Source organism: Macrosteles quadrilineatus, unplaced genomic scaffold (assembly GCF_028750875.1).
Source record: "Macrosteles quadrilineatus isolate MER2022 unplaced genomic scaffold, UCM_ALF_1.0 Scaffold_1__1_contigs__length_201487025, whole genome shotgun sequence".
NCBI lineage: Eukaryota > Metazoa > Arthropoda > Insecta > Hemiptera > Cicadellidae > Macrosteles > Macrosteles quadrilineatus.
The window spans coordinates 28,978,955-28,999,058 of record NW_026542594.1 but is presented as its reverse complement, the minus strand read 5'-3'; the positions used below and the strand labels follow the sequence as shown (position 1 = coordinate 28,999,058).

General features: G+C 34.0%; 1 protein-coding gene across 2 annotated transcripts in view; it reads right to left on the bottom strand.

Moving 5' to 3' along the window:
• LOC128982141 (uncharacterized) overlaps positions 1-20,104 on the bottom strand; it is a 132,857-nt gene that overhangs the window by 15,765 nt on the left and 96,988 nt on the right. Inside the window, exons 1-2 of one of the 2 annotated variants that reach the window (XM_054401197.1) lie at positions 19,289-19,371; positions 7,138-7,267 (exon numbers count right to left, since the gene is read on the bottom strand). In XM_054401197.1, the coding sequence (XP_054257172.1) occupies positions 7,138-7,204 (67 nt within the window). In that variant the 5' untranslated portion in view covers positions 7,205-7,267; positions 19,289-19,371. Of the gene's footprint in view, positions 1-7,137; positions 7,268-19,288; positions 19,372-20,104 lie in introns of those variants that run through there. The other variant, XM_054401203.1, reaches the window with a different exon arrangement.

Below are 20,104 nucleotides of genomic sequence, written 5' to 3'. Positions count from 1 at the left end.
AGCAACTCTAGAAGTGACAAAAATGCTTTTTCTGTCGCCAAACGCCCATATTTCACCTACTGACGTTTACTTCTAGTTTGCTTGTCGTAGCATGTTAATTCTCCATAAGAAATACGTTAAAAATAATATTTTTTATTGAATATCCGCCATTTTTAATTTTTTTTAGTACGTTAAAATTATAGAAGGTCACTTGAGGCACTTTCCTTTCAATGTTGGGAGCATAAAAAGTACAAATATACGAACGAAAAGTCGTTTTAAAAATTAAAAACACGTAAAAAAATCGAGCATTTTCACAATTTTTGGAAGTAGGGCGTTTTTTGAAGGTGAAGGAGTGCGATTTTCGAAAAACGCGTAATAGTGTCTTGTAGAAAATTTCATTCCAAACTCACGATTTTTCCTCAAATCGATTCTAGCACTTACCGTTTTTGAGCTACAGCTGTTTTAAAAAAACATGTTTTCCCCAAAAAAGGGCGTTTTTAATGGAATTTTTTTGGGGGGGTTGCATTTTGAAAATGGGGTTTTTACGAATTTCACCGGTAACATAACTACATTTTGGATTTTTGGGTGGGTTAAAATTTGAAAATGGGACTTTTGCATATTCCACCGGTAATGTAAGGTCTCTTACTACAATACTACGCAAATTTGAAGTCTCTAGCACGTTTCTAAACGATTCATATGACCATACCAAAGTCGGGAATTTTCAATGTTATTTCGCCATAGTGCAATACTACGCAAATTTCAAGTCTCTAGCACTTTTCTAAACGGTTCAGATGAGCTTACCAAAGTCGGGAATTTTCTATGTTATTTCCCATAAGAATAACATAGGGGGGGGGGGAATTGTCAATTTAGGGGGGTTGAAAGGGGAAAATGCTACTTTTCGGAATTTTTCCGGGGGTTTGGACACTAGACCTACAAAACACCGAAAATTTCAAGTCTCTAGCTCATCTAGAAGTGCCCAAACATTAGTATACCTGATCAGTCAGTTACACATCGGGCTGTATAGTTAATTAGATTTTTAATTAACATTGGGGGGGATTCTAATTTTCGTGGGGGGGAGTTATATTTGTAAAATGTCACTTTTCGAAAAGGGCGCAAGATCAACAATCATGCCAAATTTCAGATATCCAGTAAATCTAGAAATGGGTAAACGTGATTTAGACTTATGCACCTGTAAGAATAACATTAGTGGGGGAGGATTTAATATTTGGGGGGGGTTGAAAATACGACGCCCCCAGGCCCCCTTTTTTGGTTGGGGGTAAATACAAATGGGTAATGGCGCAAGACCTACAATTGAGCCAAATTTCAGATCTTTAGCTAATCTAGAAGTGGGTAAAATTGATTTAGACCGATGCACCTGTAGGAATAACATTGGGGGGATTCTATATTTCGTGGGGGGGAGTTATATTTGTAAAATTTCACTTTTCGGAAAGGGCGCAAGATCTACAATCATGCCAAATTTCAGATCTAGTCATTCTAGAAATGGGTAAACGTGATTTAGAATTATGCACCTGTAAGAATAACATTGGGGGGGATTTAATATTTGGGGGGGGGGGGGTTGTAAATACGATAGGAGGATAAAACCTTAAGTAAACCAGAGTAAATCTATAGCATGAACGGACCATGGGAACGGGGATTTATGGTGGTTTTTATAGGGTAAATGTTATTCTCCATAAGAATAACATGGGGCTCGTAAAATTTTCAAATTTTGACATTAAACCTAAGTTTTGGGGGTCAAGGAGTAAAGTTACGAAAAAACACGTAAAGTGTAAAATTTAAAGTAAAGTAAGGAGAATACGAAGCAATAATAATATTTGCGAAAAGGAATTATTTAAGTATGAAAAAATAGCGAAAACTGGTAAAAATTTGAAAGAAATTTACCTACATCCGGTTGAAAAAAGTGTGTTTTTTTGTTTTCAGAGGTACGCCATTTTGGATTTTTGGGGGGCTTAAAATTTGAAAATGGGACTTTTGAAAATTTCACCATTAGCTTATAATCCCTTACTACAATACTACCAAATTACAAGTCTCTAGCACGTTTCTAAACGATTCATATGACCATACCAAAGTCATTAAATTTCAATCTTATTCTCCATAAGAATAACATGGGGCTCGTAAAAGTGGCAAAAAACCTTCAAATTTTGAGATTAAAATTAAGTTTTGGGGGTCAAGGAGTAAAGTTACGAAAAAACATGTCATGAGTAAAATTTAAAGTAAAGTAAGGAAAATACAAAGCAATAATAATTTGTGAAAAAAAAATTATTTAAGTATGAAAAAATGGCGAAAACCGGTAAAAATTTAATAAAAATTTACCAAATTTTGAAAGTAGGGCGTTTTTTGAAGCTGAAGGAATGCGATTTTTAGAAAACGCCAAAGAGGGTTTTGTAGAAAATTTAATTTCCTTTCGCTAAGATTCTTTCAAATCTTTTCTAGCTCTTACCGTTTTCGAGCTACATCCGGTTGAAAAAAAAAGTGTTTTTCGTTTTCAGAGGTCCGCCATTTTGGATTTTTGGGTGGGTTAAAATTTGAAAATGGGACTTTTGCATATTCCACCGGTAATGTAAGGTCTCTTACTACAATACTACGCAAATTTGAAGTCTCTAGCACGTTTCTAAACGATTCATATGACCATACCAAAGTCGGGAATTTTCAATGTTATTTCCCGTAAGAATAACAAGGGGGGGAAATTCGAGATTACGGGGGGGTTAATGTTAAAAAATGCAACTTTTTAGGATTTTCCTGTGGGTTTGGGCCCAAGACCTACAAGTGTGCCAAATTTCAGATCTCTAGCTATTCTAGAAGTGGTCTAGAATTTGTATCCCCATTGAGTGAGTGAGTTACACATCGGGCTGTATAGTTAATTAGACTCGCCTTGTGCTCGCTGGGGGCTCCGCCCCCAGGCCCCCTTTTAATAGTAGCCGTGATGAGAAATTTTCACGGGGGACAGGATGTTGTCCGGAAACATTTTTGCGTAAAAGACGTAGTGATAACTTGGCAGTTGCGAAGTATTCTATAGAGGGGTTGTTAAGTGCAAACCAAACCAGTCTTGACATGTTAGTGTCTCGATGTAGGGCCGGTGCTATGATAAATTAAATTTGCTAAGTCACAACCTCAAAAAACTTTCTTCACATCAATAAGCATCGATATAAAATCTTAGGAGTTAGAGTGATGTAAAATAATATTTTAAAATAATCTTAGGGGCGGGGGTTGGTGAAAATTATCGGCATGAAGAATGGACCCCTTGCGCAGTCAAAATCACGAAAAATAGGGAAAATAAGGTAAAATTTAAGGTTTAAACACGAATTTGGGGTGGAGATGGGAAAAAAATTAAACTAAACGCATGGCTCAACCAAATCCTGGTTGAAGTTCGTTCGCTACGCTCACTCACCTTTAGGTTGGAGCTCGTTCGCTGCGCTCACTTGCCTTCAAGTTAGCTCGTTCGCTACGCTCACTCACCTTCAGGTTAGCTCGTTCGCTACGCTCACTCACCTTTAGGTTGGAGCTCGTTCGCTGCGCTCACTTGCCTTCAGGTTAGCTCGTTCGCTACGCTCACTCACCTTTAGGTTGAAGTTCGTTCGCTACGCTCACTCACCTGTAGGTTGGAGCTCGTTCGCTGCGCTCACTTGCCTTCAGGTTAGCTCGTTCGCTTCGCTCACTCACCTTTAGGTTGGAGCTCGTTCGCTGTGCTCACTTGCCTTCAGGTTAGCTCGTTCGCTACGCTCACTCACCTTTTGGTTGCAAATTAGCTATTGTCATGAATTTAAAAATTTTAATGGGGATGAAAGAGAGGGGGTTGGAATGGGATTGGAATACGTTAAAAAAATCTTTAAAAACTCCCTTCTTGATTGAAATCCCGCCATTTTTAATTTTTTAGTACGTTCAAATTATAGAAGGTCACTCAAGGGACTTTGTTTTCAACGTTGGGACCATAAAAGGTACAAATATATGTACGAAAATAAAAACACTTAAAAAATCAAGAGTTTTTACAATTTTTGGAAGTAGGGCGTTATTTGAAGGTGAAGGAGTCAGATTTTCGATATGACCCCTTCTTTGAGAAAACTGTCTTGTAGAAAATTTGATTCTGAACCTACGATTTTCCCTCAAATCGTTTCTAGCTCTTACCGTTTTCGAGCTACAGCAGTTTTAAAAAAACATGTTTTTCCCAAAAAAACTAGGGTTTTAAAGGATTTCTTTTGGTGGGTTTCAGTTGGAAAAACTAAATTTTGGGACTTTCTGGGTGGGTTGGTACCCAGACAAACTTTTACAAAAAATTTCAGCTCCGTAGCTACTCTAGAAGTGACAATAATGCTTTTTCTGTCGCCAAACGCCCATATTTCACCTACTCACGTTTACTTCTAGTTTGCTTGTCGTAGCATGTTAATTCTCCATAAGAAACACATTAAAAAAACGATCTTTTTGATTGAAAATCCGCCATTTTGAATTTTTTTTGTAGGTTAAAATTATGGAAGGTCACTCTAGGGACATTCCTTTCAACGTTGGGAGCATTAAAAGTAGAAATATATGTGCGAAAAGTCATTTTAAAAATTAAAAACACTTAAAAAAATCAAGAATTTTTACAATTTTTGGAAGTAGGGCGTTTTTTGAAGGTAAAGGAGTGCGATTTTCGAAAAACGCTTAATAGTGTCTTGTAGAAAATTTAATTCCAAACTCACGATTTTTCCTCAAATCGATTCTAGCTCTTACCGTTTTCGAGCTACAGCCGTTTTAAAAAAACGTGTTTTCCCCAAAAAAGGGAGTTTTTAATGGAATTTTTTTGGGGGGGTTGCATTTTGAAAATGTAACTTTTTGGGATTTTGCTGGTGCTTTGGGACCTAGACGGACCTCCAAAAAAAATTTCAGCTTCCTAGCTATTCTAGAAGTGCCCAAACATTTGTATACCTGATGAATCAGTCAGTCAGTCAGTTACACATCGGGCTGTATATAATATAGACTCGCCTTGTGCTCGCTGGGGGCTCCGCCCCCAGGCCCCCTTTTAATAGTAGCCGTGATGAGAAATGTTCACGGGGGACAGGATGTTGTCCGGAAACATTTTTGCGTAAAAGACGTAGAGATAACTTGGCAGTTCGAAGTATTCCATATAGGGGTTGTTTAGTGCAAACCAAACCAGTCTTGACATGTAACAGTCTCGATGTAGGGCCGGTGCTATGATAAATAAAATTTGCTTAGTCACAACCTCTAAAACTTTCTTCACATCAATAAGCATCGGTATAAAGTCTTGGGAGTTAGAGTGAGGTAAAATAATATTTTAAAATAATCTTAGGCCCCCTTCGGGGGCGGGGAGTTGAAAAAAATTATCGGCATGAAGAATGGACCCCTTGCGCAGTAAAAATCACCAAAAATAGGGAAAATAAGGTAAAATTTCAGGTTTAAACACGAATTTGGGGTGGAGTTGGGAAAAAAATTAAACTAAACGCATGGCTCAATCAAATCCTGGTTGAAGTTCGTTCGCTACGCTCACTCACCTTTAGGTGGAGCTCGTTCGCTGCGCTCACTCACCTTTAGGTTGGAGCTCGTTCGCTGCGCTCACTTGCCTTCAGGTTAGCTCGTTCGCTACGCTCACTCACTTTTAGGTTGGAGCTCGTTCGCTGCGCTCACTTGCCTTCAGGTAAGCTCGTTCGCTACGCTCACTCACCTTTAGGTTGGAGCTCGTTCGCTGCGCTCACTTGCCTTCAGGTTAGTTCGTTCGCTACGCTCACTCACCTTTTGGTTGCAAATTAGCTATTGTCACAAATAAAAAAAAAAATAATAGTGCTGCACCCTGTTGCTAATGGTAAAATTTTATTAATGGGGATGAAAGAGGGGGGGTTAGCATGGGATTGGTCTAAATATCCATCATTCACCTACTTACATTTAGATCTCGTTTGCGTGTATAAGCATGTAAATTTTTTATAACGAATACGTGTAATTCCAAGGACACAACTATCGAAATGGGGTTTTTTGAGGGGGTTGGAGTATAGATAGGTGAAAGGCGCCATGGAACAAAATGTACACCATAAAATTTTGTATACAAAACATTTGTTTGTTTATATATAATCTTGCGTTTATTTAATTTTTAATTGGCGAGAATCTTAAAAATCGGGATTTTTTATTTTAACTGAAATTATCCCCCCAAATTGGAGGGTTAAGTAGGGTGAGTGAAAATCCCGAAATCGGTTTAGGATGAACATTAGGCATATTAAAAAGCAAGTAATAGGTCAAACGTACCCAAAACGGATTTTAACCTACTCCAGGGCAGCCAACCCCCCAAAAAACAAGGAAAAATGGCAAAATTTCAAGTTTAAGCATGAATTTGGGGGTGAAGGAGTGAAGATGGAAAAAAATGTTAAATTACAAAGTTGTAGATCGTCAAAAGTTAGGATATGTAGGTGCTCTCCGTTTCTTGATCAGACCTACGGTTGAGCCACAAGGGACGTTTGAACAAAAAAAAATGATGAAAAATTCCAAAATTTTGTGTTTAGAGCGAAATATAGGGGGGAAGGGGTGGAGATAGAAAGAAACTTTATATTATAAAATTGTAGCTCGTTTAATTCTAAATACAGTAAGTGTGCTCCGTTTTTTGATTAGATCAACGGTTTAAGCACAATAAACGTTTTAAAAAAACGCCTTTTTCGCACTTTTCAAAAATCCGCCATTTTGAATTTTTTAAGGGGGGTTAAAATTTGAAAATGTGACTTTTGACAATTTTCCTGGTGGTTTAAGACCGATACCTAAATTCGTGCCAAATTTCAACCCCGTAGCTATTCTAGAAGTGGGTAAGAATTTGTATACCTGATGAGTCAATGAGTGAGTCAGTTACACATCGGGCTGTATATAATATAGATTACATGATAATGACCAACTACCTATTAGTAGTAAACAGTAGTAGTACCTATTAGTATTACTACCTATTATAAGAGATTAAAGATATATAAAAATAGACTTAGATGATTTTGAGCAAATACTACTCTCATATTATATTAATTTTAAATTTTTTTTTCGATTAACGCTCGGTCGTCAGATAATGGTATAATGTACGTTTATGTCCTATAAGACTAATTAATGCTACTTGGAAAGTATAAGACTATCACTTTATTAACAAGTGCAATATTAGGTATTTACTAGTCAAGCGAGTTAACTTACCGTGAGGAAAAAGTATAAGAGCAAGAGCCAGGAAGCCGTGGAGTAGTTTGTACAATTCCTTTTTCATTTCGTCAGTCCAAATAATATCTTGACTAAAACCCTAACTTGCTCCTATTAATTGGTACATCTCCTGAAACATAAGTATAGAATCTAAGTAAGGGTTGAAAGCACTTATATAGTTTAGTGAACAGACTTTAGCTGTTGTTAATATGATTTAAATACAATGTTTAAAAAATAATTGAACAATTTTTAAGAGTAAACTTAAATTGGTAAAGGGATCTGTTACATCTAATTCGTGCTGCAATACATGTAATAAATCTAATTATATTATCTTGTTTTAGTTATTAACTTATTGTTTTAACATTTAAAACATGTACAACTCAATTTTTGTTTTGGTAACCACAATGCTCAGTAATAACCAAGAAGAAAAATGAGAGGACAAAGCTCAAAAGCCTTGCATTTTTTGTATCCTATTAAAAAAATCTTACAGTAAACGTAAATGCCAAGTTGTTGCATCGGTAAATGTAGAGGGGTAAAAGAACATCATTAATATTCTTAACAACAGTGTGCGTTCTGTGCGATTTGTATGTATTATTGATGGTGTATGAACGGTTACCCTTTCAACAAAATATCGAAGCGCTCGTTTTCTTTACAATGGAAAGGAATTGAAAGGGAATATAAGGACAGATCGGAGTTGACAGAATCAGATAAAATACAAATTACTTAACAGAAGATAAAATTCAAATGTATACTTATTTATTCTTGAAGTAGGGATTTCTGTAGGCTGTAAGTGGTTTTAAAGGACAATTGGACATGCACATAACTACTTCTTGGGAAAGATCTAAACTTATTCTACGATATTTGGACATCGAGTGGTGCAAAAATATTTCCATATTTCTAGTGTAGGCTATAAAAAAATGATAAAGTAACATTATTTCTGAGCATGCAAATGTGAATAACGCTTTTGTTACAATACCAGTATTTATATACGGACAATATATATATATATATCTAACAAAATTAAACTTCTATTCGTAATGCTTATTTTTTGTATTGAGTAAAATATGTTTATTGAATATTAATAAAGGATAATATACAGTAAAGCTACTTACTCTCAAGTGTGGTTGGGAGTTAAGTATTTACTAAAGCAGGTAAGTCAATACCTTGCAGCTATGTTGAGTAAAGCCGCACATGTTTGGTTAGAGACATGAACCTAACCAAGGCTTCACTAGAAAAACGTTTTTTTTCTAGTGGGGCCTTGACCTAACATCTTCTTTAAACACTGTACAACACTACAGTTATTTTTAATTTTTTTTTTTATTAAAGATTGCATTACTAATTTAGTATTTGAAGAAATGAAATTAATTCCCAATCGAAAAGGTTTAAATAACTAAGTTGAGCTAAATAACCAAATATGTCTAGCTCATTAAGACATACTCTTATTCTTTTTAACTTCTGCTGTTAATTTAATGGTAAAATTCTATAAATGATTCACGAAAACAATCATGTAGTGGCAAAATCGTTTCCTTTTCCTATAAAATATCTCTATGACTCCAGGGGATGTAAAACATTTTTTCATTATATAAAATACAGTTTATAAAAAATACTGTAATTTTATGATGGTAGTTAAAGGATTTAAATTAAAATGACCAATCTTTTATATTTAAAAACCTTTACGAAAATTGTCACAGCTAGCTTGACCATACGACTGGACCGAATTACACGCAGATTGTACCAAAATAAAGGTTATCAGTCCTATATGTGCAGGTTTTACTTGTATTTTGAAAATATTTATGTTAATTGGGTCAAAAATGGAAATTAAACTTTTCTTAAGGAGATTTAACATGGGGCCAAATCTTTCAGCTTACGACAGCCACCCTGAACATACTACTGAACTTATTTACACGCGGGTTGTACCAAAAGAAAGGTTATCGGTTCTATATATGCAGATTTTATTTGTATTTTGAGATTATTTATGTTAATTGGGTCAAAAATGGAAATTAAACTTTTCTTACCGAGATTTAATATGTGGCTAATTCTATATTTTAATAAAAAAGTATGATTATTGAAAACCTTTCTTCTCAGCTCCTGTGCGTCGCAGGGAAAATCTACGCATACTGTTAGAAAGATATTTGCCTGTAGATGTGCAGAATCCCTTTATAAATTTTAAATAGGCACAAAAATGAATTTAAAATTAAAAAAAACTTACATGGGGTTTATGGGTTGCCATGTTGGTGACAAAATATCAACAAAATATGAGGGATTCCAATCACATGTTTTATGTTCTTCCCCATAAATTCACCATAATTGTAAAGGTCATAATAAAAGAAAAGGAATGGCTCAAACTAGAGGTCCCTACGTCGATCCCAAACAGTTCAAAGTTTTAATGTTTTTTTTTTAATAAAATACATATCAAAATCTAAACTGTTATGTTGGATTTATAAAAAAAAAACTTATCACTTATCTGTTAGTATGAATAAATGAATAATGATTATTCAGGTGAAAAAAGAGGAAAACCCCATTCAATTTATATTAACTGCTCAAAATGTCCAACATTCACTTTGAGGCAGAAGTGAAGTCTGGACTCAATTGCCTGTCTTTCAAGGCAGGTCTCTCAGCTCATATCTACAGTAGTAGGTAACTCTAAAACCTCTAATTAACATATATAAACCTTTTGTATTGTGCTTGTTTATAGATGTTTGTTGATACAATTTGGTCAATTTATTTATTTCAGACTATACTATAAATATTTTACAGAGGTAAACTACACATTTCTTTCCGGTAGCAGCAAAAATAAGAACTCGTTAAATCTTATTTTAATCAATAGGGAATAAATGTGACAAGTTTAAGGAAATGTTTTAGTTGCTGTACACTCTTTTCGTAGTATAATAGGCCTATCGACATTATTAACCAATAACGCAAAAAAAAACATAAAAACATTTTAATTCATAAAACTGCAGTATTATGGAATTGCAATATTTTTGATTTCTAGACTAGATCAAGTGAATCAAACAGATTACTTTACAAACAGTACTAATGCAAATTAAAATCTTAAAGAATCTTGTAATCGCGTTCCTGTAACGTCCCAACCAAGAAAACTCTTAAAACTATAAAAATATAAATGTAGCATACATCAAAGTTTAGTCATTTTCCTACATTTTAAAGCAAATCTTCATTAATGGCGAAGTGACTACGGTTTGTATCGTAAGTTGTGGTGCGCACGTAAAAAACCGTTTTACTACATGATTATCAATAGTTAAAAAATAACAACCTGTATCATATAATCAAAATAGCATAAGCTAATGTGAAAATATTTAAAAGCTAAATGTGTCAACTGACACAAAATAAAAATAATACATTACTGATAGAGTTGAAAATATAATGTATTTTTATTAAATATATTTATATATTACAATAAACAAAGTTAGCTAAACATGTGTGACTACTGTAGTTAAACTAAAGTTGATATAACTACAACATTCAACGTTCATCTACAACATTAACTGTCCTTCCACCAAGAGGTTCAGATTATGTACACACTCTCAAACCACATACATAATGTTTCAGCTAGAATACTATTCCCGCTGTATTCCCTTTAGCCCAGGAATGCTTAAATATAATTATTATCAACATTTGATGATTAGGTCCAGATACTATTTAAAAGTACCGTCAGTTCTGGCATAAATTTACTGAAACATATTAGGTAGCTTAACATAACGTCAAGAGAAAGTTTTATTGTGGTTCTTGAAAACCTCAGATTACCTAAACAGAGTTGCAGGAACCATGATGTTTTTACCATGCGTAATGTACACCCATCAAAGTGGCGTTTCTCAAATCAAGTCAAACTGCGGAAACCCCACAGTTTAGATTAGGTGGTTTTTTAAATAGCAATATAACTCTAACCGCTAATACCGCTAATCCGCCGGAAAACGCGAACTCTGATAATAAAGCAACATACCCAGCATCTTCTATTGCATGATTGTTATTAGCCTATAGATGGGATTGTTTTCAAGAACTTCTGATCTTCTCTCTTAAGCTCTCTTTATAAATAATCACAAAATGATAGGAGAAGACTGTTGCTAGTCCATGAAATATAAGATGAAAGTCAGCAAATAACAGTTCCTTTGACATTGATATTCTGAACAAATTAAATAGTACTTTACACTGTTATTTCGTTGCTGAGAAAAACTGATTTTAAAACCATAACAAATAGTGTAAACTTCTCAATGTATAAATTAATTTAAGTAACGTTTATAAAATGCGTAAAAAAAACACAAATGTTCCAGTCACAAAAATAATGCAAATATTTTTATTTCAAATTAATAATTACAACCAGCTGTTCCCTCAATAGTCAAGCCTTAATTAGCGTAAGATTCAAAAACTATTCATCTGTTAAAATGAAAACAAATCTTTTCTCCATAAGGATAATATGGGAAATTCCAACTGGGGCAAAGCCCTGATGGAAGTTCGTGTAAACGCTTCTTATTGCTCACCTAGAGCTTAATTGGAACCTTAATGCCAATTCCTAAGTTCCTATGGCTTGTAAGTTTTATATAAATAGATCTGTGAGTGACTTATATTTACCTTTTAACTTTTAAAAGTTAGAAGATAGATTTACTATTGCTGTATTAATAGTTAAAGTTCTGCAGCTTCGTCTTTATTATTATTACCTAAGTATATGTTGATACCCCTCACAATGCTTATTCCATTTATAAATATTCATCATGCTTTGTTTACTTGTAATATTAAAGTACAAACAGTCGTTCAGTGTATAATGGTCTTATCATACATTATAATGAAAACATTATTAATTGAAATGCCAATCAGATTATCTCCCTCGAAAATAATATTGTTTAGCATTAGAAAAATAATAGATTTGATTCGCCAGATACAAAATACCTTGGTAAGAAGGTATTTTGAACCACGGAGTGTACAATTTCCAAATAATTAATTTAATTTTTGTGGGTGATCGAAGAATAATCAGTTGAAGCCTATTCTATACATTCCCATTTGAAACAACGACGAATCACTAAGTAAATATAATTTAAAATGTAGTTTACACTTCAATATCTCTGTATAGTAACACGTGAAAGTGTCAGATGTTGTCATAGCTGATGTAATGCCTACATTATGAATAACTGCACGAACTGCATTGGCAGGTAGGAGACGTAATCCAATAACATAAGACGCTGTCTGACTTCCGCAATGCAGCTTGGGACCGAGAATGAATCAACGGATCAGAACTATACTTGACCTGGAAAATCTGACGGCTTTATAGAATCCAACATTTCAGTGCTGTATAACCTACTTTATGTCTCATTCTCGTAAATATCTGATATTGCGTTCACAAGAACTTTGTGTATAAAGTATGAGGGTTTATGGACTATCATCTTATAGGAAACTTTGAATAAGTTGTTGAAGTTGAGGAAGTTAAAATATACGGTAGTATTTTAATGGTACATCCATGTAAATTTTTCAAACTCATGAGTTACTTGTACAAACCCAATTTAGTTTTTTCAAAATAATATTTTTTATTAAACAACTGCTTAAGATATACTACTTTTAAAATAATGTTTAGTTTTAAAGTGGCAGCCATTTTGAAAGTTTAAAATTAAATAAGTAAAAATACATCAGTAAAGAAAACTACTGCCGTTAAAATTTATTTAGTATTCTAACGGTAACAAATTTAAGAAAATCGGTTTTAAAACAAGGGAGAAAACTCATGTTTAAGATGGTGAGTAGGCTACAACAATATTTGCGCTCATTGGATAACTAAACTTTATACACAGGTGATTATTTTAGCTAACTAGTAGTTATGTTACCTAATGTGCCAAAATATTTTTCGTGACACTGAATGGGAATGATCACATTGCCATGTATGTAAAAAGTAGGCAAAACAACTCATTGACGCTCTAAAATGGGAATTGATAATTCCTGCTCGGTAAATTAGGTAGTTTCACCGTTGTTGTTTCTACACCAACCACAACTGCGGATCCGGTACCATAGTTAACAACCGATAAGCAAATAGCATAACCTTAACAAGCAAACATAATCTAAATGACAATGTATACTCATCTAAAAAGGTTAATTTGTGTGTTATTTTAAGTTAATTATGGCGTTAGGAAAAATCTTGTGTATATTTCGAGGACAAGAATAAATACACATATTTATTATTTTTTATTAGTTCGGCCGGTCGCTCAGTCAATATCGTCACGGACTTCGGGTCCAAGGCAGCGATTCCTGAATTCGGATCCCTGTCACTGCCACAAACATTTTATCGTGACGGCTCACCCCTATCTCTGCTGGATTAGTTTGCACGGGCCCATAGCCAAAGAGGCCACTAACCTCTTTTAAAAAATTAAAAAAAAATCCATTGCCACTCTCTAAATGTAAGGCCTATTGGCTATGGCCACACTCATCTAAAGGTTCGTGTGGCCATCTACAGTTCTCGAGCGGCCACATATAGCTATAGTATTTGAAAATATTTATGAACGCAAAAAACATGCTTTCGTTGGATTTTCATAAAAATGGTTACAATATTTAAATCGGATTGAATAGTAGTTAGATTATCGGTGGTGGGTGAACATTGCCCGGGACAAGCTTGCAGCGGACTGAATGGGTTTACTAATGACATGTAGCCCTTTGACCACCTGCGGTACTTTAATCACGGGTTACTGGTTAAATACATAGACCAAACTGAATCATATGTAAAATGCGTCATCTCAGAAAGATGTAGGTTTAGCTATAAAATTGACTTTACCATGTGGCCTTCTAATAAAACTTCTTACATAAATAGATTTTTTATTAGCCAACCAATATTTCAAAGATTTGGACTTCTCGATTATTTGTCAATAAAGAAGAAACGTTAGAAATATACCCCCGCCACAGCAAACCTAAAGACTAAGCGAATTTCCATTTATCTTGTTAGGTTTACCCAATGGATTTACTATTACTATCAGTCATATTCCCTTTAATTCGTCGGAGATTTATTTCCTATTTAAGTAACATTAAATTTAATAAGTACTTAGGTTTGTTGCTACAGGGTGAATGATGAGGTTTGTTGTTTTATTAAAATATTAATAACTTAGTATGGAAGAAAGAAATTAGTCAAATGTTGATCAAATATATCTATACACTTGTAAACTATATTCCCTTAGGAATAACATGGGAATTTTAAACTTTTCTCCGTAACTGTTAAGCATACAACAATGTTTTAATATGCTAAATAATTTTTTTATCTCCAAAAATAGCTTAAAAAGAAATTGCAAAGTTTTATGTTTATTGGCCTCAAATATGGATAAAACCACTTTTAACCCTATAAATACATGCGTAAAAACATAACCCCCATCAACCGATCATGCCGCTTTGCTAGCTCGTTAAAATAAAAGTAGGTTTACAAGAATGTATCAAATTTCATTGAGTCCGGTTATGAGGTTCGAGTTTTCGCGCTAATAGACACATTGTAATACACATACAGCGTATGAATTTGGATGGAAGGTGTTTTGGCCCCTGGGAATTTCAAAACGAAAAAGTTAATCTATTCCGGGTCCAAATCTTTCCATGAGACCTACTGTAATAGTTTATTCCCTACTTGGGAAATTTGCAAAAAGTGTACGGTTACCCTACATATTTATTATAACGGCAAACTCGTACGATAATAACCTTACTAAAATAAAGTTTCTTCTAAGAATATATAAATTTAATTTCTTTTGTCCCAACGACCATGTGGATTTTGTCTACTAAGCTAGCCAGTTACAGTTGACAAGGGTGAGAAAACTGACAGGTCTTCGAGCTTTAGGTTTAGAAGAGAAATTGAAATTGTTATTACTCTCGTTTTGTTGTAACGTGCCATCGTAAATATTTCCATGTTAGTCTTCACCATTGAAACGATTAGGTTTATTTAATCTTGTTGAAACCTGCTATAGTTGTTTTTTTTAATACGTTGGATGACAATAAAAAATAAATATTGAAAAAATAAATTTAAAAAATTAAGAATAATACTGGGGTTTTATATATTGTTAGTGATCGATAGTTTGTGAAAAACAAATACAGTATTTTTGCTAAAATAGATTTATTAAGTTCCTCAGTAAGTTAATTTCTGGGAAGTAGGAATTACAGGAAATTGAATATGCTTTCTAACTACAGTTTAACATTACACAATATAATTGTGGTGAAAAGTGACAAACACCGGCAAGGTTCTATGCTTCTATACAAAACAGGAATAAACGGTCATAAAATTTAAAACACAAACTTATTTAAGTCAAATTAAGTTCTGATAGTGAAAATGTAAGTGTCCTAGTGTAGATAAATTATAGATAAATGGACTAGGAACACCTCAACTACAACGCTTGTTGTATTTACCGTATTTAACGCCATAGCCATATCAAAACACATAGCTAAACGTCTGCAATGTCACAAACCTCGGCCTTAAATTGAGAAGGTCCAGTAATAACACTCAAGGAATGCATCTATCTATATATATAACTAGCGGTTTGCCCGTTCTACGTACGGGAATCTAGTAGTAAGTTAAAACCTTATATTCAGAACAGGAGTTGGTTTGCATATTTAGTGTGCATTTTTCCAGATATGATGGCAAAACTATAATTGTTTAGGAATACATATAAACCTTCTCAAATACAATATCTGACAGTTTCAAAGCCAAAACGAATGCTTCGCAATTAAATGTCACCCGATCGTGTTAGTTCATATTTTATATCTAACGATGAAAGGAATTGCTTTACAGTATAGATCTATGAGGCATAGCCCTAAGGTAGGCCTGTAATTGAAAGTTACTTTTCACACTGGTTAAAAGTAGTTAAAACACTACCTCAACCTCACTACTGCACACTTATTCGGGTTGAAATTTTTATTAACAATGGTGCTCTTGTCTTTTCCACGAAAAATAAGGAGATTAATGCGTTACCAATAGACATACACACACAAATACAGAATTGAGTCCACACAACATTTTGGAGTCCAGACAGAAAACGCTAAAAATTATACAGTAAGAAATCAATTAAATTAAATAAGCAATAAGGTGCAGTGTTTATAAATAAATAGTGATGTGTTTGTAAGTTATGTAAAAATGATTCTTACTGCTACCACCGGTTCCAAAAAAGGAAAGGAAAAGTAGCATTACCAAAAACCAACGTTTACATTTGAGAAAAGAACTGTAAGTAGTACTTGCGACTAATTCAACCTGTCCTTCTAATAAAACTGTATTATAGGTGTTAATCTGTTGGCAAATATATAAATAAATAAATACACAGGCCACAAAACATGTAACATGTAACGTTAACAACGTAAAGCTTTAAAAACTCACTATGGTTTGCTAAAAAAACTTTCACTTGATGTGGTGCAGTACCGAAGTTATTAATCTCCTTTGGTTTAAATTTTTTTTAAGTTTTCGAAAATCAAACTTGTTTCCCATTAATAACATTATTTGTAAGCAGCTTTTATTGTTAACACATCAATGACAGTTTGAAGAAACCACCTTTATCCAAACAAAGGTTTCTTATTTAAAGATTACGTAATATCTAAATAATAATCGGTAGGCTACATATATCTAGCAAACATTCGGAGGAAATGTGACAAAAAACGCACAAATCTGGGGTTTTGTACGTTTGTAGTGTTATTTCCTAAGTAGCAAAAGTACCGATATCGTTGTCGAAATGTAAGTAAGTAGAAACCAGAAGTGACACATTGTATAAGCGAGTTTAGCTACATCTGTTAAGTTAAACCTCTGTTACAGTACGATCACAGTGAAATTAGAAAGATCTTCCAAGATCGCAGCAACATCCACGATCACCCACTGCAGTTGTGATTTTTTACTTTGCACTTAACACAACTGTCCTTGAAGCGCCGTCAATGTGTGGAAACCTTTGTACCTCTACGGTATTGGTGACGATGATTAAAAAAATGTAAGTTTCCTTGCAATAATACAACACTGATTCGCGGTATTTTCCCCGGTTATCAAAACTCAAGAACAATCGTTGCACTTGCGATTAATTAAAGCGGTTAAGTAAGGCACAACGTTTTTAATCTCACTTGGTTTGGATGTGCTGACTAAACTTGATCGGAAATGGTTGCGGTATTTGTAAACAACTTTGAATGTAAGCATATCAGTGACAGCTAGAAGTGAGAACTAATCCAAACAGCTGATTGATATTTCATAAAATGTAATAGTAAACATTGGGAGAAAATTTGACAAAAATCGAACAAAATTGGGTTTTTGGTGGTTTGTTATTTTGTTTTCAAAGAAGCGAGGCCATGTTTTTATAGCCAAAGACACTCTCACCAATCCAGTAAATACAGAAAAACTATTAGAACCGTGATCGGTACTCTAGTTTTCTAGGAGTAGGCCGCGTAAAATGACATTTTGGCGTTACAGACCGAGTCACACAATGGACAGACAGACATACAGACAGAAATTGAGATAAGACTCGTTTCGGCTTTCTTAGGCTATGGAACGTAAAAATAACCAAAAACTGCATGATTCTAAGCAATGTACAGACAAAACTCTAATTTTATTTATATAGATACGCTAAGTCGAATTTTGTAAACAGAACCCCTCCCTCATTTTTGGACCGATTTTAACGATTAAAGTGTCAAAAACATGGCCCTGATCTGTAGTTTTACAAAAAGTTCTTTCTTTTTTTAAATCTTTTTTAGTTTGGGCAGAATCTTCCATCAAAGTTGGGTTTTCTCCCATAAGATTAACATGAGGGAATCTAAATATTTAATTGGAAACTTTGTCTCTACTAATTTGAGAGAACGGCTGGGCGTAGAAACTTGGTAGAGGTGTCCAAAGAAATGTCTTGGTCTGTAGATGAGTTACTAAAAGAAAAATGGAGTAAATTCCCTTAGGGCTCTGCCCCAGAAGCCTTTAAAGATCCCTCCACAGATTTGTTTATTTTTTGGACATGTGGATAATACTTTTTAAAGAAACAGCTGTCAATTTTTGAATTGTATTTTAAACAACACACATTCATTGGGAGTTACTGAACTGTCCAAAAGAAGTATTTGCAATGATATTTTCTGATTTTAAAATTGATTTTATTCTGTATCATGTCATGTTTTTGTAATATAAAGTACGATATGAACTGACGCGACGTGACGAAGAAAAAATCAAACTTACACTGTAACGGATGGTCCTCCCTTTGAAGTTAGAACGTGTCTTCTCAACAAACAGATGTATTTTATAAAATAAAATCATAAATTAATTCTTTATTACACTTATGAAATCGCGGAAGTGTTTAACTACAAAAGATCCACCAATACGTTTTTAAAGGTTCATACAAAATAAGAGATACCAGTTAACATACTAATAATAACTCCGATGACGTACGGAATGGGAAATATTATATTCATTGAATGATCAACCATATTTGGTAACTAACGCAATTAATATTATTATTGTTTTTACACTTATTACTCTTTAAACAATGCTAAATGCTGAAAATGTGTATAATTTCACTCAATTTATCGCAGATGAATCAGCGTAAATCTTGAAAGTAACCGTCGATTTCGACGGGTTTCACCTAGTATTTAATATACTTTCAAACCAATGAGAATTATTATGAGTATCAGTTGATATTTCTTGACATTTTGCGATATGGAGTTGTAGCCAAAAGTGGCCAAAAATCATAATTATAAAATCATTTTATAAACTTATTTTATGGAACTAAATCCAAATAAAACATATATGACACGTGTATAAAGTACATCTAAATGTAGAGTGCAAAATTTAAAATTGGATTTTTGATTTTGTCAATTGTCAAGGCAATGTGCATAGGAGTTGTATGTGGTATTTAACTTTGAAATATGTATACTGTATAAGTATAGGGATATCGCTATTATGCCCAAAAAAGAAGCACATTGGAACCTTACCATACATATTTCAACAGCAACCATCGAGTACCTAGTCGTCATTTAGTTTTCGTAAATACTAAACTGTAACTTTATACACGATTTCTTAACAAATAAAAATAAAATTTGTCAAATTAATTGTTAATTACAATTGATAAAATAAAATAAAAATACTTCCTAAAACCGCAGAGGTTTCTAATTCAAATGGGGCTGAAACGACGTATAGCATGCGTTCAACCTGAACATGTAACAATTATTTAATGGTAAAATCGGTAGCTTTTACCTGGAACCATAATCCTTCTGCACGCGAACAAGCACGCACGGAAACCCTTGAAGCAAATCACAACACGCTCCCTCGGTGGCGAGTACGCGACTGACTGCCGTCGCTAGCAGACGACGCGCATGTGCGACGGCAACAAGTGGAGGATTAGGTGCTGTTGATAATTGGATTTGGCGCGCGCGGGAGCAGCAGCAGATTCTATACTCGAGAATTAGTCACGTGACGAGTAGGAATAATCCTGTCAGCCGAGAGCTTGCTACGTTGATTTTGATTTGCACGGAAAGCTTAATTGTATTCCCATGTAGGATGAGACTCCAATCGTGATTTGTATGTTTGTATACGAAGTTCATCATATTTGTTTAAACGGGATATTTCAAACGGCAGAAAAAAACCTCAGATACGTACTTTATTCAAACAGTTTTTGATTCTGTTTGAAAATATTTCTAATAACATTTATTCATTCAATCTATTGCTCATGGAATAAGCAGTTTGAAATTGAAAACGTTATTCGGTGTTAGACTTTAGGGGCTTAAGTGTTACTTATACTTGATACTTTTAACACGATATGTTCTCTATGAGTACATGTATTTTACCACGCACTATAACCATGCCTGTTTGACTCAGTTGTTTACGTTTTTCAGTCTGTCTGTATACAGTATACTGAGTGCAGTTTTCCGATGGCATTTACCGAATTTTTGTCAGTGCATCAAAACAAAATCAAATAACTGCAAAGAGGGGTTATTTAATCAAAAAAACTTACTATATTCTTATAGTGGTTATTTATAAATATTTAGCATATAACATACATAATAGATGATG